This window comes from Trichosurus vulpecula, chromosome 1 (genome assembly GCF_011100635.1).
Source record: "Trichosurus vulpecula isolate mTriVul1 chromosome 1, mTriVul1.pri, whole genome shotgun sequence".
NCBI lineage: Eukaryota > Metazoa > Chordata > Mammalia > Diprotodontia > Phalangeridae > Trichosurus > Trichosurus vulpecula.
In genome coordinates, this window is record NC_050573.1 from 307,320,004 (window position 1) to 307,346,961 (window position 26,958).

General features: G+C 37.3%; 1 protein-coding gene across 1 annotated transcript in view; it reads right to left on the reverse strand.

Annotated features, from left to right (window-relative positions):
• Window positions 1–1,760: 1,760 nt before the first annotated feature.
• The window catches only part of LOC118830897 (serpin B10-like), a 32,743-nt gene continuing 7,545 nt past the window's right edge, over window positions 1,761–26,958 (reverse strand). Inside the window, exons 3-8 of the mRNA XM_036737974.1 lie at window positions 25,880–25,948; window positions 25,240–25,377; window positions 23,838–23,955; window positions 19,410–19,552; window positions 15,108–15,263; window positions 1,761–2,788 (exon numbers count right to left, since the gene is read on the reverse strand). Coding sequence (XP_036593869.1) covers window positions 2,384–2,788; window positions 15,108–15,263; window positions 19,410–19,552; window positions 23,838–23,955; window positions 25,240–25,377; window positions 25,880–25,948 — 1,029 coding nt within the window. The 3' untranslated portion in view covers window positions 1,761–2,383. The remainder of the gene's footprint in view (window positions 2,789–15,107; window positions 15,264–19,409; window positions 19,553–23,837; window positions 23,956–25,239; window positions 25,378–25,879; window positions 25,949–26,958) is intronic.

A 26,958-nucleotide genomic window follows, 5' to 3' on the forward strand; every position in this document is an offset into this window, starting at 1 on the left:
TAAAAGCTCTTCCTTGAATGTCTCTTTTATGTGAGATAAATTTTCTCATTCTTTCTCTCATTTTCTCTTCCCAGTGCATTCCTCTTTCTTTTCCATCCATTTTTTACATCATCCCAACATAATCAACTCACTCATATGCCCTCTCTCTATGTGGAATCCTTCTAACTTCCCTAATAATAATAATAAATTTCTTAGAAGTTACATATATCAACTTGCCATACAGAAATGTAAACAGTTTGTATTGAGCCTCTCATGATTTCTCTTTAATATTTTTCTTTTTATGCTTCTCTTAAATCTTACATTTGAAAGTGAAATTTTCTATTCAGCTCTTATTTCTTCATCAGGAATGCTTGAAAGTCTCTATTTCATTAAATACCCTTTCCCCCCCTTGAAGTATTATACTGAGTTTTGCTGGGTAGGTCCTATTCTTTTTTTCTAAAATATTAGCAATTTAATTTTGATGAATACATTTTATGATGCATTATAAAAATGTTTTCAATATTCATAGATTTAAAGTTCAAAAAGACCTTACAGATAATCTAATTTAACCTTTTGCTGATTATGGAGCAGTAGGCAAGTAAGGTGAAGTGATTTCCAAAAGATTTGCACCCAGGTTATTGGACTCCAACTTCAACACTCTTTCTGGAATGCAACAGTGATTCAATATTTAAGAGGCAGTGGGCTATAGTGGGGAAAATATTAATATAAATAACTAGAATTTCTTTAGCACTCAGAGTTTTTGCAAAGTTCTTTATATGTGTTATCCCATTTGATCCTCACAACACAACCCTGTGAAGTAGGTGCTAGTATTACTACCATTTTACAGATGAGGAAACTGAGGCTGAGAGAAGTTTAGTAATTTGTCTAGTATCATATAAGTAAATATCTGAGATGGGACTTTAACTTGGGTCTTCCAAGCTCCAAGTTCACCAATAGTTTTGGATGTGAAATTCAGAGAATTAGGTTCAAATCTCTGCTCTGTTAATTTCTAGTTGTATGATCCTGGACAAGTCACTTGACATTTCTCAACCTGTTTCCTCAATTGTAAAATGGGGATGATAATACTTTTTGCACTTCCTCCCTCAAAAGATTGGCATGAAAAGTGCTTTGTGAACCTTAGAGCTACATAAATATGAGTCATTTCCCAAAATAAGATATTTCTAGGTTACGATTTCACTTCTGATAAGACACAATTTCATTTCTTTTCCTTTTTTGAAATAGACTTGGTCTTTTTGAAATTGAGTCCATTTAAATCGCTTTTCCCTAGGTGTTCTCTTTACTCTTGCCTGGTTGTCTTTTCTTCCAGTCTGTGCATCACTGGTCTCTATTCCCATACCAAAATGTTATAAAATCCCTAGATGAATAAGTTGATCAAAACACCACCATAAAAGATAGAATCATTATGCATCTTATTTGACTGCCATTAATATAAGACACTGGGTATACAAATAAAGCATGTTTAAAATTCTCTAAAAATTGTAGCTGTGATACTCTAACAATAAAATTTCATTTTAAAATACAGCATCATGTCTTCTTCAGGAGTCATTTTTGTGTTATAGCTGCCCACATTTAAATGGAAGAGTAGAAATTTGACTAATATTTACATTTTACAAACAAGAGAGATTTAATAATTTTGATACTTCTAAAATTAATAGGAAAAAGACAACTTAGCAGAACCTAATAGGTTTCCAGAAATAGAATATTACCTGATAAAGCCACTAATAAAAATCTGTGAATTAGGGATTTTTTCACAAAACAAGGGCTTGCTTAATTGGTAGATGTTAATCACATGTCAGAACATACATTTTGTTCACCGCACTTTCTTAAAAAACTCACATCCAAAAAGGAAGGAATTTGTCCATAGCATATAATGAAAAATCAACCAACATTCTTGAATGCCTTGCAGTATTGGGGGCATCGGCTCTGGGGAATTACTTAATAAATTGATATATCTGAGCCCATATGACAAGACAAAGACTTTGGCGATTCTTTTTCTAAATTCTTTGTCCAAATGATGGATGGATAATTTTTAAACAGGCAGAACAGGGATAAATGATCCAGCAAATAGTGGCCACAATGTCAGGTAGATAGATCAAGAATGTCTGAGTCACCCAAATGGTGTAATGCAAACTGCTAAAAGAAGATAATGACAGACAATGCAATTTGCTATAATAATACAGCAAGAAACACCAGAGTTATAAAAATCTAAATTATAGTTCCAGGTACTAACTGTGCTCCAGCTTTTATAACATGCCACATTTCAAAATTATTTATATCATAACTTCTTTATTAACTAGGATACATAAAGGAGAGCCAAGTGATCAAGGAATTTTCCAGGTTGAATGAGTGAAGTTGATTTTGCTACGTGAGTGAGAGGCAACATCTAGGGGGAATAGACTCTTCCATAGAAGAGAATACTGTTAGTTTTATTGTGCTTAATGAAAAATAGGAATGGGTGATCCACATTGAATGTTATGGAAGGGAGTTTCATACGAAGTGACAACTCATCTGCAGTGCTTGCTGCTGCCTCTGTACCTTCTTCATTGACTTCAATAGAAGATTTATGGAAAACTTCTGACAAGAATAGATTTTTTCTCTCAGTCATGCCTGAAAAGTCAGCATGGCTTGTGCTGAAGGCATCACTCATCCCCATGCTGATCAAGGTCGACTTGAGGTCATAGCTCTTGTCCAGCTTGAATCTGGGGAGGTACAGCTGCACATCATACAGCTCCATCATGTCTTCATGAGTCCAATCACTCAACTTCCCATAAGTGATTGTCTTTTCCAGCTAGAATTATGGAACACACAATAGAGTCATTAAAAATTTAAAAGGAAAAGAAAAAACATATTTGTTCAGTGACATTAAAAAGAGAAATGGCCAACAGGACAGTTTCAGAAACATCTGTGAAGACTTGTGGGGACCCATACAAAGAGAAAGGAGCAGAACCAGGAGAACAGTTTATACTATAACATTAATACTGTAAAAATTAAAAACTTGGAAAGACCTTAGAACTCTGATAGATACATTGATTTACTATGATTCCAGAGGACTGGTGATAAAGGTGATAAAACTTGACAGACAAGTTATGGACTTAATATGTAAAATGAGATACACTTTTAGACATTGACAATATAGAATTGTATTTTTTCATGACTATGCATATTTGTTTTTTTTTACCAGTTTAAATTTAAATTTATTTAACATATTTAGTTTTCAGCATTGATTTTCACAAGAGTTTGGATTACAAATTTTCTCCCCATTTCTACCCTCCCCCCCACTCCAAGATGGCATATATTCTGGTTGCCCTGTTCCCCAGTCAGCCCTCCCCTCTATCACCTCCCCCATCCCCTTTTCCCTTCCTTTCTTGTAGGGCAAGATAAATTTCTACGCCCCATTGCCTGCATATCTTATTTTCTAGTTGCATGCAAAAACTTTTTTTTTTGTTTTTGAACATCTGTTTTTAAAACTTTGAGTTCCAAATTCTCTCCCCTCTTCCCTTCTCACCCACCCTCCCTAAGAAGTCAAGCAATTCAACATAGGCTACATGTGTATCATTATGTATAACCCTTCCACAATACTCATGTTGTGAAAGACTAACTATATTTTGCTCCTTCCCAACCCATTCCCCTTTATTGAATTTTCTCCCTTGACCCTGTCCCCTTTCCAAAGTGTTTGTTTTTGATTACCTCCACCCCCATCAGCCTTCCCCTCTATCATCCCCCCCTTTTATTTTTTTATCTTCCTCCCTCTTCTTTCCTGTGGGGTAAGATACCCAATTCAGTATGTATGGTATTCCCTCCTCAGGCCAAATCTGATGAGAGCAAGGTTCACTCACTCCCCCCTCACCTGCCCTCTCCCCTCCTCCCACAGAACTGCTTCTTCTTGACACCTTTATGTGAGATAATCCACCCCATTCTATCTCTCCCTATCTCCCTCTCTCAGTATGTTGCTCTCTCATCCCTTAATTTGACTTTATTTCTTTTAGATATCTTCCCTTCATCTTCAACTCACCCTGTGTCTGCTCTCTCTCACTTTTTATATATATATATATATATATATATATATATATATATATATATATATATATGTATATATATACATATATATATACAGATATATACATACATACACATTCACTTATATATATATACATAAATATATATATGTATGCATATTCCCTTCAGCTACCCTAATACTGAGGTCCCATGAATCATACACATCATCTTTCCATGTAGGAATGTAAACAAAACAGTTCAACTTTAGTAAGTCCCTTGCAATTTCTGTTCTTTTTCTTGATTACCTTTTCATGCTTCTCTTGATTCTTTTGTTTGAAAGTCAAATTTTCTATTCAGTTCTGGTCTTTTCACTGAGAAAGCTTGAAAGTCCTCTATTTTATTGAAAATCCATATTTTGCCTTGGAGCATGATACTCAGTTTTGCTGGGTAGGTGATTCTAGGTTTTAATCCTAGCTCCACTGACCTCCGGAATATCGCATTCCAAGCCCTTCGATCTCTTAATGTAGAAGCTGCTAGATCTTTGGTTATTCTGATTGGGTTTCCACAATACTCAAATTGTTTCTTTCTGGCTGCTTGCAGTATTTTCTCCTTGATCTGGGAGCTCTGGAATTTGGCAACAATATTCTTAAGAGATTTCTTTTTGGGATCTATTTGAGGAGGCGATTGATGGATTCTTTCAATTTCTATTTTGCCCTGCGGCTCTTGAATATCAGGGCAGTTCTCCTTGATTATTTCTTGAAAGATGATATCTAGGCTCTTTTTTTGATCATGGCTTTCAGGTAGTCCAGTAAATTTTAAATTATCTCTCCTGGATCTATTTTCCAGGTCAGTGGTTTTTCCAAAGAGATATTTCACATTGTCTTCCATTTTTTCATTCCTTTGGTTATGTTTTATAATATCTTGATTTCTCATCAAGTCACTAGCTTCCACTTGCTCCAATCTAATTTTTAAAGTAGTATTTTCTTCAGTGGTCTTTCAGACCTCCTTTTCCATTTGGCTAATTCTGCCTTTCAAGGCATTCTTCTCCTCATTGGCTTTTTGGAGCTCTTTTGCCATTTGAGTTAGTCTATTTTTTAAGGTGTTGTTTTCTTCAGTGTATTTTTCAGTATTTTTTTGGGTCTCCTTTAGCAAGTCATTGACTTGTTTTTCATGGTTTTCTCCCATCCTTCTCATTTCTCATCCCAATTTTTCCTCTACTTCTCTAACTTGCTTTTCCAAATCCTTTTTGAGCTCTTCCATGGCCTGGGACCAGTTCATGTTTTTCTTGGAGGCTTTTGTTGTAGGCTTTATGACTTCGTTGTCTTCTTTAGGCTGTATGTTTTGGTCTTCTTTGTCACCAAAGAAAGAATCCAAAGTCTGAGACTGCATCTGGGTGCGTTTTTGCTGCGTGGCCATATTCCCAACCAACTAACTTGACCCTTGAGTTTTTCAGTGGGGTATGACTGCTTGTAGACTAAAGAGTTCTATGTTCCATGTTTGGGGGGGATGTGCCAGCTCTGCCACACCAGCACTGCTCCTTCCCCAAGAACCCCCAACCGGGACTGGGCTTAGATCTTCAGCAGGCTGTGCACTCCTGCTCTGATCCGCCACTTAATTCCTCCCACCAGGTGGTCCTGGGGCCAGAAGCGGCAGCAGCTGTAGCTGCCCCACCTCCGCTGCTCCGGGGGCTGGAAGCCAAACCGCGAACTCCTTCCACTCCTGCAGCTTTTCCCACTAACCTTCTCCTCAGTCTTTGGTGTTTGTGGGTTAAGAAGTCTGGTAAATGCCGCAGCTCACTGATTCAGGGTGCTAGGGCCCCCTCTGCCCGGCTTCTGGTCTGGATGGTCCACGCCGCTCAGGCTGGGTTCTGCTCCACTCCGTTCCCAGCTCCCAGCTCCCAGCTCCTTGTGGGATAGACCTCACCCAGAGACCATCTAGGCTGTCCTGGGCTGGAGCCCTGCTTCCCTCTGCTGTTTTGTGGGTTCTGCAGTTCTAGAATTGGTTCAGAGCCATTTTTTATAGGTTTTTGGAGGGACTCGGTGCGGAGCTCATGCTAGTCCCTGCTTATCAGCCGCCATCTTGGCTCCGCCCCGACTATGCATATTTGTTACAAGATTTTTGTTTTTATTTTGGAGGGGGGAGATTAGGAGTGGAAGAAGGAAGGAGAGAAAAATAGTAAATATTTGTCAATTTTAAAAAAGAAATGAATATATTCAATTTGTGAACTATCATAATCACAGTGGCAGAGATAGCAGTATATGATTACTTAGAAATTCCAAAATTAGTGAAGACAGAATAGGAAATTTAAGTGAGAAAAACATTTGCATAAATATCACAGATAGAAGTGTGCTATTCAAGATATTACAAGAATTGACAGGAATATGTAGGACTTAGCACCATTCCCCCATTAGATAACTGAGTATGAACAATTTCCAATTGAAAATAGAGAGTGATTATTTGAAAACAATCCACTGATGTAGTATTCAAATTATAGCAACTCTGAAGTTTTACCTCACACTATGCAAATTGACAAGGATAACCAAAATGAGAACACCTGATAATGGAGAGACTGTGGAAATTAACATATCCTGATTCGCTGTTGATAAAACTCTACACTGGTTCAGCAGTTCTGGAGATGAATTTGGAATGGTGCAAAAAAAGTGACTATATTGTCCTTACTCTTTGACCCTATGATTCATCTACTGGGTATATATACCCCAGTAAAGTAAAAAACAGAAACAAAGACCCCATATGGACCAAAATGTCCAGTGTAGCAGTCTTTATGGTAGCAAAGAAGGGGAAACAAAATGGATTTGCATCAACTGGGGAATGTCTGAAAAACTTTGGTGTATGAACATAAAGTAACATTTTTGTGAGGACAAAGAAAATGAAGAATGCAGAGAACCATGGAGAAATGGATCAAACTGAGGCAGAATGAAATAAGCAGAACTGAAAGAACAATATGTAGGACTCCATCTGTGTAAATAAAAAAAAAATCACTCAAATGGAGCTCAACTCTGAGTAATTGAAAAACTACCAAAGATCCAGAGACTATATAATGAAACATAGCTTCCTGCCATTGGTACCACCTTCCTCATGGCAGAGAAGCCCAGGACTATGGGGAGTATTAGGACATAATAGTGTGCATAGAATGTCTGTGGTAGTCCCTGGAAGGCATGCTTTATCTTTGTTACAAAAAAGAGTGCAATCTGAGGACTGGGGAAGAATTCTTTTCCCCAGAAATTACTGTGATATAAAAAAGGAAAGTCATGAGCAGAACAAAGCTTTATTTTTTTTTAATATTCAGTTTTTTCTTTGATTTTTTTTTCTTTCCTTGTTTGGATATACAACTGACAACAATGTGATAATACTGGATCCTAAAATCAAATCTAAAACACAGTTTTAGGTCCTATTATTCCATTTGCCTCTGGAATTAGTCTTGTATTATGGATCACATTGAATATTCAGCGTCAGAGTTTGCCTGATGGGGAATTGTGAAAAACAGGTGTGCAAAGTGCTTCGGTGAGTCTTAATCTTCTGCAATGGTGTTTAGACATAACTTACATACCCATACACACCACTCAGCTGCATGAACTTGGCAATCTCACTTGGCCTCTTTCTTTCCTTATAGAATGAGTGGGCTAGGCTAGGTTGCATGATCTGAGGTCCCTTCCAACATTAACATTCTATGAGTTTATGTAAATGTATGCTTAGGCAATGTCTATGCAATAATAGTAGCTATTACCATTCAAGATATTATAAGAATTGACATGCATATGTAATACTTGGCACTATTCCCCCAATAGATAAATGGATGGCAGATATGAACGATTTCCAAAATTGGAAATGATGAGTGACTATCCCAAACTATTGATGCAAAGAAAAACTACTTAATAATTAATTAATAATTAGAGCTACTTCAAAGAGGAATGAGTTGACCTATGGGCTAATGGTTTCTCTCTCATGAGAAGTATTCACAGACTACATGTGGAGAGCATATCCTGTAGAGAGTCTTCTCTGTCAGGCGTGTGTCAGTCTCTGAGATTCTGGGATTAGCTTCTGCCATGTAGAGGGCAATTTTCAGAAGAAAGCAAATTGTGATTAGATAAAAACAAAAGTTCAGAATCAGTTACCTGCTTCTCTAGGAATATCCCTCTTCCACCCCACCAGGCAAAGATAATGAAGGTATAGATTTAAAGGCAGGGCAGGAACTCCCACTCCTCTATAGTTAGATGAGTTTCCATTCAGTCTTGACATCGGTGCTTGCTTCCTATAGACACAATCCTTTTTCAGTCTCACAATAGAAGTTTAAAACCTCTGATATCTCCGTTACATACAAATAGGATCTACTAATATATGTGTGTATAATATATATATATATATGCATACACATACATACATATATACATATATGTCTACTAACCGAGGTGGAAAATATACAGAAATGAGCATTTTCCTACTTCTTGACAAATTCATACATTGTCCTAGTGCAAAAATATATTTCTCATTCAGCATATATTTTCAGATTAGGACAATGTGTGACAGTCTCAGCAGGATGGTGATTAGACCTAGAGCCAAGTATATGCCCACAGCACAACAGTGCCAGGATGCCAGCAGCAGGCCTTGGAGGTAGTTCATTAGTAGCAGCAGTAGCTCTAACAGCTCTTGACCCACAGATGGTGAGATGGTTGGACAACTGGACAGAAGGAAATTACAGGGGACCCTTTGCTGACACTGGGTGCAGGACTCTGCCACATTGCCCATACACAGTTCTGAATCACAGTCCCAGAGCTAAGAGAAGCACTAACTCACTAGTGCATACAGTTGCAGGGGTGCAGGGGCCCTGTTCTGTGTTCCAAGGCTGAGAAGAGTTCTTGTAGTCACTCATAAGCTACAGCATAGGCCAAATGATCAGTGCCCACACCTCTCCTTAAATCATACCACCTTGAAAGAACTTAAAATCTACAGACCCCTGGAGCTAGCTCCAAAAGCAGCAGCAGCAAGAAAGGTCTAAAGCTTGGGATAGTGCTTCCTTCATCATGAGAACAGAACCCAACTTTAATATAGATCAAGAAATAGGCTGGAAAAATGAACAAACAACAAAAGCAGAACCTGACCATGGAAAGTTACTATGATAACAGGGAAGATTAAGACACAAACTCACAAGACAACAAAATCAAAACAGCCACATGCAAAGTATCAAAGAAAAATGTGAATTGCTCACAGGCCTAAAAAGAATTCCTGGAAGAGTTCAAAAAGAATTTTAAAAATCAAAAAAGAGAGGTAGAAGAAAAATTGGGAAAAGAAATGAGAATGATGCAAGAAAACCATGAAACTAGAGTTAACAGCTTGGTAAAAGAAGCACAGAAAATAAAGAAGAAAATAACACCTTGAAAACAGAATTGGCCATGGTAAATGATAAGTGGTAAAACAGACACAAAAATGCACTGAAGAGATGAACTCCTTAAAAAGCAGAACTGGCAAAGTGGAAAAAAGAGGTGTAAGAATTCGCTGAAAAAAAAGACTCCTTAAAAAGTAGAATTGAAGGGCAGCTAGGTGGTACAGTGAGTAGAGCACTGGCCCTGGAGTCAGGAGGACCTGAGTTCAAATCTGGCTTCAGACACTTGACACGCTTGCTAGCTGTGTGACCTTGGGCAAGTCACTTAACCCCAATTGGCCTGCCTTTCCCCCTCCAAAAACAAAACAAAACAAAAAGTAGAATTGGCCGAATGGGAAAGGGGGACTTGCTGAAGATAATAATTCCTTAAAAATTAGAATTGGGCAAGTAGAAGCTAATGGCATCAAGAAACAATATAAACAAAGTCAAAAGAATGAAAGAAAATGGAAGAAAATATGAATAATCTTATTGGAAAAGCAACTAACCTGGGAAATAGATCAAGGAGAGATAATTTAAGAACTATTGAAATAACTGAAAACAATGATTAATAAAGAGCTTAAGCATCATATTTCAAGAAATTGTCAAAGAAAACTGCCCTGATATCCTAGAACCAGAGGGTAAAATTGAAATTAAAAGAATCCACTCATTACCTCCTGAGATTCCAAAATGAAAACTCTCAGGAATATTATAGCCACATTCCAAAACTCTCAGGTCAAGGAGAAAATATTGCAAGCAGCCAGAAAAAAACAATTCAAATGTCATGAATCCACAGGATGGATAATATAAGATTTAGAAGCTTCTACATTAAAGGATGGGGGATTGGGATGTGATATTTCAGAGGGAATAGGATGTAGGTTTATAACCAAGAATAACCTGACCAGCAAAACTGAGCATAATCCTTCAAGAGAAAAAAAATGGGTATTCAATGAAATAGAGGATTTTCAAGCATTCCTGATGAAAAGAACAGAGCTGAATAGAAAATTTAACTTTCAAATTCAAGACTCAAGAGAAGCATAAAAATGGTAACCATGAACAAGAAATCATAAGGGATTCAATCAGGTTAAACTATTTCCATTCCTACATGGGAAGATGAAACATGTAACTCCTAAGAATTTTATTATTATTAGGACAGTAAGAAGGAGTATGTACAGACAAAGAGCACAAGTGTGAGTTGACTATAATGGAATGATTTAAAAAAATAAAATTGAGAGGTGAGAAAGAAGGAAGAACTGGGAGAAAGGGGAAGGAAGAGGTAGAATGAGTTAAATTATCTCACATAAATGAGATGCTTCTATTGTTGAGGGTGTGATGGAGGGACAGGCAATGTTTCAACCTTACTCTCATTAGAATTGGCTCAAAGAAGGTATAACAAACATACTCAGCTGGGCATAGAAATCTATTTTGCCTTATCAGAAGATAGGAGGAAAGGGGAACAAGAGAAGGGAGAGAGGGGCTGATAGAAGGGAGGGTAGATTGGGGGAAGCAGTGGTCAGAAGCCTAACAGACTTTTGCAGAGGAATAGGGTAAAAGAAGAGATGGGGAATAAATGGGAGAGGGGTAAGGGAAATGAGAGGGAAATATACAGTTAATAATCATGACTCAATATGCATAGGATATGGATAGGATGCAAAGGATGAACTCACCCACAAAACAGAAACATATAGCAGAGTGGATTAAAAACCAGAATCTAACAATATACTATTTACAAGAAACACACTTGAAACAAAGACACACACAGAGTAAAAATAAAGGACTGGAGCAGAATATATTATGCTTCAGCCAAAGTAAAAAAAAGGGTGTAGCAATTATGATCTCAGACAAAGGAAAAGCAAAAGGACATTTAATTAAAAGGAATAATGAGGGACACTACATCTTTCTAAAAGGCACCATAGACAATGAAGTAATATCAGTACTAAATATATATGCACCAAATGGTATAGAATCCAAATTCTTAAAGAAAAAAGTTAAATGAATTTCAGGAGGAAATATACAGTAAAATGATACTAGTGGGGGACCTCAACTTTCTGTCTCAGAACTAGATAAATCTAACCAAAAAATAAACAAGAAGTTAAAAGAGATGAATAGAATTTTAGAAAAGTTAGATATGATTTTCCTCAGGAGAAAACTGAATGGGAATAGAAAGGAGAATAGCTTTTTCTCCACTGTACATTGCACCTTTACAAAAATTGACCATGTATTAGGACATGAAAACTGCACAACCAAATGGAGAAAAGCAGAAATATTAAACGCATCCTTTTCAGATCATAATGCAATAAAAATTATATTCAATAAAAGGCCATGAAAATATAGATTAAAAATAATCAGAAACTAAATGATCTAATCCTAAAGAATAAGTTGGTTAAAGAATCAGTCATAGAAACAATCAATAATTTTGTTAAAGAGAATGATAACAATGAGACAACATACAAAAATTTGTGCAATGCAACCAAAGCAGCACTTAAGGGAAAATTTATATCTCTAAATGCTTACATCAATAAAACAATGAAAGTATAGATTAATGTTTTTGGCAGGCAACTAAAAATACAACTAGAAAAAGAGTGAATTAAAAATCCTTAATTAAATACCCTTGGAAATCCTGAAAATCATGAGGATTAATAAAAATGAAAGTAATGTAACCATTGAACTAATAAAAACTGTAAGAGATTGTTTATGAAAAACCAATGAAATAGAAAAATTATTGGATAATTTGACTTAACAAAAGAAGGAGGAAAATTAAATTACCAGAACCAAAAGGAAAAAGATGAATGCACCACCAATGAAGATGAAATTAAAGCTATTAGGAACTATTTTGCCCAGTTATATGCCAACAAATTGACAATCTAAGTAAAATAAGTAAACATTTACAAAAAATATAAATTGCCCAGATTAACAGAAAAGGAAGTACAATACTTAGGTAACTCTATCTTAGAAAAATAAATTGAACAAGTCATAAATAAGCTCCCTAAGAAAAAATCACCAGGACTAGATGGATTCACAAGTAAATTTCACTAAACATTTAAAGAACAATTATTTCCAACACTACATGAACTATTTGGAAAAAATAGGCAAAGATGGACTCCTGCCAAATTCCTTGCATGATGCAAATATGGTGCTGATACCTAAACCAGCAAGAACAAAAACAGAGAAATAAAACTATAGACTAATTTCCCTAGTGAATAATGATACCAAAAATTTTAAATATAATACTAGCAAGGAAATTGCAGCAATATATCACAAAGATCACAAACTATGACCATGTGGGATTGATTTATACCAGGAATGTGAGGCTAGTTCAATATTAGGAAAAATATCATCATAATTGACCATATCAATAATAAAAATAACAAGAGTAATATAAATATGTCAATATATGCAGAAGCTTTTGACAAAATACATTTATTCCTATTTAAATAAAGTATTGGAAAGCATAGAAATAAATGGAGCTTTCCTTAAAATGATAAGTAGTATCTATCTAAATCCATAAGCAAGCATTATCTGTAATGGAGATGAGCTAGAAGTCTCCCCAATAAGATCAAGGGTGAAGCAAGGATGCCCACTATTATTCAATGTTGTACTAGAAATGCTAATACAATTAAGACAAGAAAAATTGGAAGAATAAAAGTAGGCAATGAGGAAACAAAACAATTACTTTGCAGATGATATGATGGTAAACTTAGAGAACAATAATGATCAATTAAAAACTAGTCAAAATAACAACTTCAGCAGATTTGCAGGATATAACATGAACCTATATAAATCTCACCATTTCTATATATTAACAACAAAGTCCAGCAGGAAGAGATAGAAAGAGAAACTCCATTTAAAATAATTAGACAATATAAAATACTTAGAGCTCTACCTGGCAAGGCAAACCCAAGAACTATATGAACACAATTTAAAACACTTTTCATATAGAAATAAAGTCAAATTTAAATAATTGGGAAAATATTAATTGCCAATGGTAGGCCAAGCTGATAAGCTGAAAACACACACACACACACACACACACACACACAATGACAATCGTACCTAAATTCTGTAGGACTTATGATGAAAAATGCTCTACACATCTAGAGAAGGAACTGAGAAAATCTGAATGCAGGTCAAAGCATATTTTACATTTTTAAAATTTTCCTTGGGTTTCTTTTTGTCTTTGTTTTCTTTCACAACATGGCTAATATTGGAATATGTTTTGTATGACTGCACAAGTATAACCTATATCAAATTGCTTGCCTTCTCAAAAAGGGGAGAGGGGAGGAAGGGAAAGAATTTGGAACTTAAAACTTTAAAAAACAAATGTTAAAAATTGTTTTTACATTAATTGGAAAAAATATAAAAATAAAGAAGGATTGGGTGGATAGTGATAGTAATGAAAAGAAAATGTGTCAATGAAATATTTAAAATATAGAGAAAAAAGCAGAAGAAAGTCCAGAAAAAAAAGATAGACAAGAATGTACAGTTTTGGCTATATTGATTTAAATTTAATATACACCTTAAAAAGCAAATACATAATTTTAGTTCACAGTTCATGTAAAAAAAATTAGACAGCAACTCAAAGGAATAGTGATCATTTTGGTAGCCTATTTGGCGCCTCAGTTTCCTCATGTGTAAAGTGGAGATAATAACAGTACCTACCTCATAAACTGTTTTGAGTATTAAATGAGAAAATACTGTAAAGCATTTTGTAAATCATAAAGTTTACAACTTTAGTGCAGTTTTAAACTATTAGGGCTTAAGGTATTAAGCCCTAATAGCTTAAAATTATACTAAGATTTTGGAGATTTCCTATATGAATACTAGCTATTAAAATTTTGTTTGGCATCTTGGATATTTAATTTGACCATGTAAATCAGACCTGTACAACTTGTGAACTTCTTTGGATGCAGATAGGTTAGACTAGAGACAGACTGAGGATGGCTGGTTGCTACGGGTCATGTCACAAACAGGAGAATGCGCAGTGGCAACCCTATAGTTTTCACAGGGTGCCCAAAATCCTTTGGCAGGCCATATGTTGTGCAAGCCTGATGTAAATGATCATGAGCCTTTTTCCAGGGTGTTAAAAAAATTACATCTTAGATAACATCATGTGTTAGACATGGCTGGGAACTAAGATGTTACTTTGTCCATTTTCATTTTTGGTGAGGAAACAGGATGACACAGAAGACAGTACTAGTCGCATTCTCCTTCTTTAAGATTCATAAATAACTTGTGGAAAAGCTGTTAAAGGTTTTCATGATCAGTTAGAGTTTTTTTTTTAAAAAAAATCAATTTCTCAGGCTAATTTAATGCATACATACATATGTAGATATAGAAATGGACAGACAGATGGATGGATAGATGGATAGACATAGATATGAATTGTTCATCTCTTGTTTAGTTTGAATTTACATGAGACACTGAAGAATAGAACTTTGACTGACAAAGTTGTGTGGGATGTGTACATCCCTGCGAATGTCATTAAGGACCAGATCTCTACTGTTTATGCTAATGCCTTCACGAGCCACAAGACAGCTTGGAGCCTGCTGTCATTATGTACATGGATCCAGCCTCAGTGTTTCTCATACCGTTCCAGAGATGCTACTCAGCACTGAAGTTGGAATCCCAGACTGGTGCAATTAATGACCAGAGATGTCATAGTCTTTATACTACTTCTGTTCAGATGAAATATTGGATTCTGCTTTATTGTGTCATTGTGAATAATACAAGACTTTACCTCTTTCAGGCCATTGACGTCATCTGGTAGAACTATGATCATGCTCACATCACCGTTGCCATAATAAAGCTGAATGCCTTTGGCTTCTGGCTTTTCTATGTGAAATATTTGAAGATTGCATTTCAGTGACATCATTTTCACTGGTTTCGTTGTTGTCTATTAAAAAGACATGTACAAAATTTTTATTTCTATCAGAAAGAGATGCTAAGATCATTGAAATGATTTTTCTGAAATTCTTTAGCCCTTTATCACTTTTGCTTCACAAATGCCTTAGCAAGCACATGGCACTATGCCACCGGCTGCACAGAAGTAAACTGGAAATAACTTTTTCTTGGAGCTGATGCTCTAAAAGGGGAAAAGCATAGAAAAGAAATGTGGAAATGCCAATCTCTGTGTGGCAGCCTCAACAGGGCAGTGTGGTCTGAAAACATTTACAAGACCAAGAGTGCTTAGTCCTGAACACAAATTATAAATTTCTGTTGTTCAGTCATTTCAGTCATTTCTGACTCTTTGTGATCCCCTTTTGGAGTTTTCTTGGCGAAGAGACTGTAGTGGTTTGTGTAACAACAACGTTGCTAGCAGCTGCTGTGGAGGTGAAAGACCAACAATACCAGCACAGAGGAGGGCTGCTAGCAAAGGTTCTTTGATCTGCTTTTCTAAGGAAAGCAACTTTAAGGGGTTAATGATCTCATTTTAATTAAACATACATCTATCATTCAATTGAACTTCAGGGAAAACACAAACAGAAATTACAAACAGAAATTATATAAACAGAGCAGATAACACACAGAAATCAACAGACAGGCTTCTAGCTGTCTGACCAGGACATTACCTACACAGTTACCAGAGAGAGAGGCAACCAACATCTGGGTTTTCAAGGCTGGGGGGTGAGGCGGGCTCCGATGGCTACCCAGAGTCTCAGCTGGCCAAATCACCAATACTCTTCCAATGCGTGTACCCTCATAAGCAAAACGCCAACCTCAGAGCTCATACACCCTGTTCAGGGCCCTGAGAGCTCAGTGCCTACTTAGCAAAAGGGGTGTGGGAAAGATTTTTAATCACTAGCACCACGTCATATATATTGTTTCCAATCAATGTTGATTCAAACAAAGATGAGACTCAAAGATACCTGATTGCCTCAGTGATGAGAAGCACTCCAAAACAAAAGAAAAAGGTCCCACTTTACCTGCCCAATTCAAACAAAGGCAAGACTCATTAAAGGCACTTGATTGCCTTAGCACTCCAAAAGAGAAAACAGTAAAAAAAAAAAAAAGTCCCACCCTGCTTAACATTACAGTTTGCCATTTCCTTCTTCAGCTCATTTTACAGATGAGTAAACTGAGGCAAATATGGTTAAGTGACTTGCCCAGGGTCACACAGCTAGTAGGTGTCTGAGACTGGATTTGAACTCAGGAAGACGATAATTTCTGACTCCAAACTTGGGGCTCTATCCACCGTGCCACCTAGTTGCCCCTCCAATGAACAAAATGAAGTCATTTCTGTCTTGCAGAAGCAAGATAGTGTAGTGAAGTGACAGCTGTCCTCAGAGCCATGAAAATCTGCATCTAAGTTCTACCTGTCATTACTACTGGCTTATGAACCTGAGCAAGTCCGTGTTCTGGGACCTCTCAGTAGGACACATTCTAAGAGGGAATTTCCTTATCCAGGAGTCCTCTACATCTATGAAATTATTGGTTCATTTCTTATCCCTATTAATGCAAACAGTTTAAATATTCATGAATATTGCAAGTCAAAATAAGTCAGAGGCAGCTACTTATTTGTAATTAACTAGGGAAAGCTTCACAAAGATGGGGAGATTTCCAGGACCCTTCACCTGATGGAAAGAAAAGAACTCCAAAGCTTCAGTTACAGGGAGTGTTGAAGACAGTCATGGCTTGTGGAGAAAAGGCATAGGACTGTGACTTGGATAGATTTAGGAAGATCTGAGTTCAAATCTCTCCTTAGACACCTATTTTCTAGTCATTTAACCTCTCTGCCTTAGTTTCCTCTTCTGTAAAATGAGGATAATAATAGCACAAACTTCACAAAATTATTGTGAGCATCAAATGAGATGTAAAGCACTTTGCAAACAAAGTGCTATATAAATGCTAGCTATTATTATGAAACTTGACATAAATTGAGAAAAGAACTAAAGATATTTTTAATTTTTTTAAATTTCAAACAAATTTTGAATATTTTTAAAAAATTTTCATTTCATGCTCATAGTATTAATTCCAAAGTCAAAATTCTTTTATTAATCAAATCAAGTGAAGTCTCCATTTTAGCAAGAGTGTTTGGCATTTCACACTTAACTGTTTATTTGTATTATAATTGCTTCCGAAGGAAAGTACACATTTTGGTGACATTTCATATGTTAAATATAATATGTAAGTATATTAAAATAGTATGGTAAAATATAGTACATTTTCTTCTTTCTACAAATTCTACATATTTCTCCGATTTTTGCTTTTTTGAACCAAGCAAAACATAGCTAACCTGTCCTTAATGTAACTCTCTAAATACTAGATGACAGCTCCAGGCTAAATATTCCCAGGAACTTTATTCAATCCTCATATGGCATAATCTTGAGACCCTTCACTTTCATGTTGACTTTTTCTATATAGTCCCCAATTTAACAATGACCCTCTTAAAATATATTACCACAAACAAGACGTAATTCTACAGATGTGGTCTAACCACAGGGTACGGTAGGGGTTCTGCCTTCTTAGTCCTGGATACTATGTCTTTCAATGCAGCCTAAGACTATATTAGATTTTTCATTGTGCTACCACACTGTTAACTTATAGTAAGCTTGAAGTCTACCAAAATCTTTTTCAGATAAATTGTTCTCTAGTCATGTCAGAATTTGATCTATGTGACCTTGGCAAGGTTGCATGGCATAGCCAATTGAGCATTAGATTTGGGGTCAGAGGGACCTTTGGTATATCACCCCACCTTCCTGGGAGTAACTTCTATGAAATGAGGAAATTGGCCTGGATGATCCCTTAAGATGCAGCCCAACTGGATTTTAAGCTCATTGAGGGCAGGGACTCTCTTTTGCCTCTTTTTGTATCCCCAGTGCATAGCACATAGGGGGCACTTAGGAGGTGCCTGGCACATAGTAGGTGCTTAATAAATGTTTATTGATGAATTAATTGATTGGTTGATAGAAAAGTGGCTCAGTAGGTAGAACAATGGACCTGGATTTAGTAAGACCTTAGTTCAAAAATCCAACTTCAGACATGTACTAGCTAGATGGTCTTGGGCAAGTCACTTAACCATTGTCTGCCTCAGTTTCATCACCTTTATAAAGGCAATAATAATAGACCTACCTCCCTGGGGTCTCCTGAGGATCAAATGAGATATTTGTCAAGTATTTAGCACTGTGCCTGGCACATAATAGATACTTAGTAAACACTTCTTTCCTCTCTTCTCTTTCCCTCCTTCCCTTCTTTCTTCCTTCCTTCCTGCTCCAAATACTATGAAACCACACTATTCATCTCCCTGAGCCTGTTTCTTCATCTGCAAAATGAAGAGATTAGAATAGATGTAGCTCTAGGTCTTCCCTGATTCCTTGATTCTAAAGGAAATGAGGAAATATACATTTATTTGGGTAAGTATTTTATTTAAAAATTTATAAATATATTTATTATATAACATGGAATTTATATATTTGTGCAAATATATTTCTCATTTCTTTAATAAGTTATGTATAATGTATATACACATGCATGTTTATATGTATATATGTGTGAATATATGTATACACAGATACGCATATATACATACACACATGTATATATGTATGCATATATGTGTGTGTATATATATATATATATGTGTATATACATATTCATACATACATACTCTCACTGAGTGCCTCTCCCTGCCCTGAATGCTATACCAGGCTAGCTCTTGTCTTCTCTCAAAGGGATCTGTGATTTCACTCATTTGGGAGTTCTGTCTTCAGTCTCCTATCCCTAGATACCATACCATGCTTGGATAAGCCAGGTGTTCCCAGGGTACTTGATAGGGGCACAGTTCTGAAGATCAGTCTGTCTTTGTCCTTGGACTGCCAAGGCTACTGTTGGTCTGGGAAAGGGTGTGATCAGGGTTGTGGCATAAGGAAGTTCTGTGGTTCACAGGATCATTGGATACTGGTGTGAAAAATGTCTAATCTCACGCCTCTGTTAAGTGAGCAACATAGGTAGGAAGTGTGGAAAGGATTTCAGTGTAGAATCACATTTCCCATGCCCTGTAAGGATTGTTACTGATCATTAATACCCCAAATGAGGCACCCACCTGGTTTACTCTGAAAGGTTTTTCTGTTGTATCTTCAGGATTGAATTGCTCTTTCCATTTTCCTTTAAAATACATGGCATTCACTAGAACCAATCTGGTCATGGAATCAATAGAATCATCTGGCAGAAGCTTCACAATTTTGCCTGAAAGAGCAAGAAAGTTGATTTTTAACAACAATATATTCATGAGCCTATCTGCATTTAAAGTAATTAAGGCTTTTTTTTGGCTAGGATTATCCTGCTTTTTTGCTTTTCAGTCCTTAAGTAATTCCAGAGAAAAGAAATTCTTGAAAAAAGTCTAGATTCAGATCTTGGCTATCATTGTAAACAGTAAAATGTTTTCATATTCTGTTGAGTACAAAGTAAACAGACTGGTGGAAAATTTAGAGGTGACTTGATTAATTTTTTTTCTTTTAAGTGTGGTTTCTTGTTATTTTTTGTGTTTTGCTTTTGTTTTCGTTTTTAAAAATACCACATTAGTTTTACACTTAAGCAGTCTGCCTAATCTAAAGGGGTAGGAGGCAGATAGAAGGGGAAGGAGGGAGGGGAATGGGCTCTGACTCCTAGAGTGATTGGGGAGCAGCTGGGATGGTACCACCGCTCATACAGAAGGTCTAGAGCTGATTTTGCTGGGGTTGATGATATAGAGCTTCCTCATGGCCCCCTGAGCCAGATAACAGGTACCATGAGCAACCTGGAAAGTTCCCATGTGTTCTGGGGATTCTAATGCAACTATCATGAATGGGTGACTTTGACTTCTCAAAGAAGAAGCTTGCTAACCAATGACCTCTCAGCCCCGAGAAGCTCCTGTCAGGTAGTGAATTTCCACGGATGACCTTGACTTGGGGAAAGTGATACTAGGCCACAGAGCCTAAATGCACATGAAATCACAGGAGGATTCTCCAAGGCAGCAGAAAATAAGAGAGTTCTTTGTGTTTTGAAACAGTGCAGTATGGGGAGAGATATCACACATCTCCTCCCACTGCAGATCATCCTTTACTCAGCTATCAAAGAGATCCTCCTTAAGCGTAAGTTTCACCATTTCACCTCTCTACTCAATGAACTCTGGCAGTTCCCTATCACCTCCAGGATCCAATATAAAATCCTATTTTTGTGATTCAGAGCTCTTACTAACCTAACCCTCTAGTCTTCTCATACCTGACATCTCCCTCCTCTGTTGCCTTGTTCCCTTGTCTCTCCATCTCCCCCTCCTCATCTCAGCCTTCTGGGCTTCCCTGGATTCTTTCAAGTCCTGGATAAAATCCCACCTTTTATAGGAAGCCTTTGCCACTCTCTCTTAATACTAGTTCCTTCTTTCTTTCATTATTTCCTATTTATTTTGTCTATAGCTTGCTTGTGCACTGTTGTTTACATACTGTACTGAACATGAGACCCAGAGCTTCTCAAAGGTGAGGAGTGTCTTTTACTTTTCTTTGTATCCTTAGCACATAATGCAATGTCTGGAATGTTGTTGTTCAATCATGTCCAACTTTATGTGACCCCCTGGAATTTTGTCCATGGCGTTTTCTTGGCAAAGATGCTGAAGTGCCATTTCCTTCTCCAGTGGGTCCCCACTTTAAAGATGAGGAACTGAGGTGATAGGGGTTAAGTGGCTTGACCAGGGTTACACAGCTAGCAAGTGTCTGAGGCTAGATTAGAAGCCAAGTCTTCCTGACTCCAGGCCTGGTTCTTTATCCACTATTCTACCTAGTTCCCCTACCTTATCAACTTCTATTATCAATTAAGTTTATTAATATTAATCATATTACAAGTGGTATTATATATTTGTGAAGGTGTCACCTGTCTCCTGCTAGATGGTAGAGGAATGATGTGGAGTTTATTTCTCTCTACAGCACCTAATGGGTACACAGTGGATAAAGTGCTGGGCCTCATGTCAGGAAGATCTGAGTTCAAATCTGGCCTCAGCACTTGCTAGCTGTGTGACCCTAGACAAGTCACTTAACCCTTGTTGCCTCAGTTCCTCATCTTTAAAATGGCGACACATTGGAGAAGGAAATGGCAAACCACTCTAGTGTCTTTGTGCAAACCTGGACTCAGACACTTCCTAACTGTGTGACCCTGGGCAAGTTGGCAAGTCATTTAACCCTTTTTGCCTCAGTTTGCTCCTCACACAGCTGGAGAAGGAAAAGGCAAACCATTCCAGTATCTCTCACAAGAAAACCCCAAATGGGATCACAGTCAGATATTATCGAAATGAAACAACTGAACAATAACAACACAGTACCTAGCACCATGCATACAGGTGGCGATTAAGAAACGTATATGTTTATAGGTAAATTAAAATTGAGTAAGGCATGCGTACTTGTGCCTTTGTCATGCTCTATCTTAGAAGCATGGTTAAAAGTTAAGGAGGTATAATCCATGTTTTCCACTAGTCCCGGCAGGTGTGTGGAAGGAAGGGTATGGAGCAATGTTTCCCTGAGGCTGATCCAGATTCCCTGGATAGAGGAAGACTCCTCACTTCAGTTGGTATGGTTGGTGATAAACCTGTAGGAAAGGAGGCGGGGATGGCTTACTATTGTCTCTGTAGAGAATTTCTCCTTCAACTAGGGTACCTTGTGATTCTGCCAAATGACCTCTCTTAAATGATTTAAGAGGCTGCCTGGAGTTCACCTTTTCCCTTCACACTAACTTCAACAAGTTCGGCCCACCCCGGCCACATCTCTCAGACACAGGGGTCTCCTGTCACACATTTCGAAGCAGCAGCTGGGGGTAAGCACTTATGAAATAACCAGTCCTAATAGTGACATGTACAACCATTCTCTGGTGAGCATTTCTGCCATGAGAATTCTCGGTAGGTTGTACACAAGCACAAAGTTAGCTTTTCCTGAGTTTCCAGAGGCCCCTTGCTAACAGAATAAATCTAGAAAATCTCCAGGGTTTCAAGTAACTCAGGTAGTTTTCCAGGGTGACAGTTCTCACCCCTCCTCTCAGTCCAAGGGACCACCAGAGGCTCCCAGATGAAAGCCACATTGCCCTCAGATCTGGTTCTTTCTCCCACTCCATTCTCCTAACTCGCAGATCCATTACTGGTATCATTTTTATTTAAACATGCAGCTTCAATTAACTAGCTTAGTAACAAAGGATCTCTGTATGCAGCTGGTTAGGGATACCTGCTTCTTCAAAGAGAAGCACCCTAAACCCAGCACATTAACCAGAAGTGAAGCAAAGACCACAGCTTAAGTGGTCAGTAACAGTTATACTTGCTATATTTCTTTATGCCCTTAAATCGAAACTTGCAGGTTAAAATACAGATATAAAAAAGGTCCTTGCCTGCAAATAGGAAATGATTTCTTATCCCCGTTCCCAATTTCCTTTTGTCTTTCTCCCTTTCTTTGGTATGTCTCTAAAACAAACCAGGTTTGATGTAGCTGCTGTGAAAGAAAGACAGAATAGTGAAGTTGCTAGCTAGCCTGTTATCACTGGAGCAAGAAATGTTGTTCTTTGCTGTTCAGTTGTTTTCAGTAGTGTCTGACTCTTCCTGACCCTAATTAGGGTTTTCCTGGGCAAAGACAGTGGAGTGGTTTGTCATTTCTTTCTCTAGCTCGTTTTACCAATGAGGAAAATGAGGCAAACAGGATTAAGTGATTTGTTCAGGGCCACACAGCTAGTGTCTGAGGCCACATTTCAACTCAGGAAGATAAGTATTTCTGACTTCAAGGCCAGCATTTTGTCCACTGTGCCACCTAACTTCCCTGGAGCAAGGAAGGCTTAGTTCAAATACTATTACTGGCAATTGCCACCAGGGGTCACCAGGAGCAAGTCACTTAACTGCTTGGAGCCTCAGACAACTCTTTTGGCACATGGTAAGTATTTAATCAATGTTCATTCATTCAGAATTTATAGATGAGTTATATGTTTAAGATCTAATTTTAATAAAAGAAAATTAGGCCAAATACTTTTCTGGCAGTTAATTTAAATTACAATTTTTAATGGATTAAAGCTACAAATTAATAAAGACTTCTAATTTTTACAATCTACACACAGGCAGAGCGAGAAAGGTTATGAACTCCTATCATATCACTATGGTACTAATTAAGTAAACCATCATGGTACTAATTAAGGAAACATAGGAACCAACAAATGACATATTCTTTATCTTCAATGAACTTTGACTTTTTCTGAGTACATGTTTCCTATGTATAACATAGCATAGCATCTCTACACCTTAGGAGATTATCTTCCTGAGTTGCCATGGCCCAAAGATGTATCACCTGGTACCCAGCTTTCTGGTTATGACCCCCTCTGACCTTAGCTAACTTGGGCCTTGGATAAAAGACCAAATAATGCAAATATTAAACTTAATTTTTCATTTTATTTCAAATTATAGATAAATGAGATATAGATAAAAAAAGTCCAACCAATAATTGTTCAGTGAAAGGTGGGGGAATCAAAACTTTCAACTTACCCTCAGTCTCGTTTTCTACCCAGGAATTGATTTTTGTCCTGATTTGGTCTGCAGTTTCCAAAAAGTTAACAGATTGTGGCTCTGCACCAAAGTATTTTTTCATGTTTTCCAGGTATTCCTAGAAAATACAGGTGAAGTCAGCATCTGGTCATCTATTCATTCAGCCAACACTTATTATTAAGAAACTGCTTATGTCAGGCTATACAATACATTCAAGCTATAAAAAATTAGATGAACATTCTTCTACCTCTTGACTCCAAGGGTTCTGTTCTCCCTTTCAAGCCTAAAAAGTCATTTAACCAGCTACACACCATCGACAGTATAGAAGGAAGACAATCTACCCACTGTTTCGTTCCTTTGTCATTTTCTCTTATTTAGGACAATACCTGCATGTAGATGTGAAAGGGGAAACTGTAGCACTTTCTTGGGGTGACTCCCATGGAAGAGAATAAAGTAGGAGATTTTACTTGGATTCCTATAGCTATCATAGAAACTAAGGTGAAATCTGCGGTACTCTAGAATTTCCTTTGTAATAGTAGCAACAGCAAGCACCCAAGGACTTTCCATTTTTATTTATTTATTTTCTTTTATTTATTCATTTGATTTTTATTTATTTATTTACTTTTTTATTTATTTCGGCCTTTTGGTATAGTTTGAAATATGGAGTTCTCTCATGTGTTCCCTGCATAGAGACAGTGCGTCTAGAGTATTACCAGCGAGAAGGGAACATGTTTTTGTTAAGATCTTACTATCTGCCAGGCACTGTGATAGGCTCTTTACAAATATTATCTCATTTGCCCCTCAAGAGAACCCCAGAATACAGGTGCTACTATTATTCCCATTTCACAGGTGAAGAAATTGAGGCAGACAGAAGTTAAGTGACTTGTCCAGTATCACACAGCTAGCTTATGTCTTAGGTCAAATTTGAACTCAGGTCTTCTTGTCTCCAGGCCAAATACTTTATTCCTTACCCATCCTAGCTACCACTGGGAGTCACCATACAGGAACTCTCAGCAATACGACCTAGTAGAAGAAAGTCAGGAGAAATTCACTGAAAACAAGACATTGGGTCTCACTTAGTGACCACACCTCCATCTGGAATTTATCTCAGGGGCACCATCACTGGGAGACTGGCCTTAAGGCCAATGCTTGTTGCTGATTCCTATTATTGATCCGTTTCATTTCAGTTCAATAAGAACATTGTACAGTGTATGGGTAACATACAGGACACTGGATTTGAAGTCAGGAAGACCTGGGTTGCTTCTGACATTTACTAGCTATGAGATCAGGACGTGACTTCTGTCATCTGATTCTCAGGTGGATCTCTATGACTATGAGTCCTCTGTGGGTTTGGAGTCTCCATAGATATGAAATCACAGGCCCAATACACTGATAAACTTACCCCATGAAAGGGGTAGGTTTTTTCCCCATATAACCTGTTGGCGGTCTTCAGCAAGTAGGAATTGTTGGGCTTGTTGATTTCTGAGATGAGTGCCTGGAAATCGGAAAGTACACCTTCTGCCTTGTTTGGGCTAAGTTCCTTCAAAAGACAAGGAGTGTGTTAAAACTCTTAAATGAAAACGTTTAGAACATTGAATTTTTGTCTACATCTGCAAGGCTTAAGATATCCTTGCTAAATGGTGTTTTCTGGTGTGCTGTTCACAGAGTAGTTAATGTTATCAGAAGAGAAGATGCTGAAAATATTTTAACTGGAAGAACAAGAATTTTCTTCTGACCTCCAGCTAGCTTAATGCAGAATTTTAGACATCATTGCTGGTTATTTACAAATGACCTCAAGCATAGACTCCCAAAGACAAGGTGACAATGAGTTTAAGGGCAGGAGAAGTTGATGGAGAGGAGAGGAAAGAAAAGATAAAAGACAAAGAAACAAGACTGAGAAAACCAGACTTGAAGATCCTGAAACAAATACTTCTGCAAGTTGTTAATTTTTTGGTGGGGATCTATTTTGCATGCCTGCTTAGGGAACCTACTAAAGACTATGTAATAACAGTGACTATTCTAGTAGGGAGAATAGGAAATACCGTCTTCCTTTTCTTCTCAAAGCGAGCACTGGTTGTTTCAGCTCCTGTGACTTTGTTAAGTTGAAGCACCTGTATAATTATAGTTGCAGAAATAAAATGAGTGGAAGTTTTAAAAAAATTACTCTTTTAAAAAATATTTTAAAAGAATTATATAATACATCTAATTCATACAGTCTGATATTCTATAGTAATTTCTACAATTATCTGCCACTAATTAGCTAAAATGATTGATAAATCATCCAAATGGTGTATGGGATAAATAGCATGAGTTCCCAGCCAAGAATTCTTTATGATAGTTATAAAAATACAAAAACGCATGGGCAGCTAGGTGGCGCAGTGAGTGGAGTACTGGCTCTGGAATCAGGAGGACCTGAGTTCAAATCTGTCCTCAGGCACTTAACGCATTTACTAACTGTGTGACCTTGGGCAAGTTACTTAACCTCACTTGCCCTGCCTTCTCCCCCTCCAAAAAAAATACAAAAGGCATATTTAGTTATATCCATGTTTAAGTGGATGTATTGTTTTCCTAATTCTGATCATTTCCAGTGTTTCATTTCAGGCAGGAGGAGATAATGACTGCATTTCCAATCACCTTTTCAGTCAGCTACCTTGTTTATTGATTGATAGAGCTAAGTAGCCTTATAGGTGAAGTTATTTTATTCTTCCTCATTCACTTCCATTTACGGTTATTTTTAAAGTGAACCTCAGCCTTGGCTCTAAGTTCTGTCTATCTATACAAAGCGAACATTTCTGTCTCATGTACATTTTTATGATAAAGTGCTATTTTTTTCTTCTGTGTTCTCATGTTTGTCTTAGTTCAGCATCTCCATGTGGCTCAGTTGATATGGCCTTAGTGTCTTCTGTCCCGATCTTGTGTTTCCTTTGCAAGTCAGCAGGAAGGATGTGGATGAAATGAGGGTCCCCAGACCTCATGCAAGTGAGCCAAAAGGAAATGATACAAAAGGAACTGATGACCATTCTGAGACCAAAGTTAATTTAATCCTCCCATCCCTGGGCCAAGGCCAACATAAAGAAGATACACTGATGAGCATTCCCAAAACATAAAGATCAAAATGATG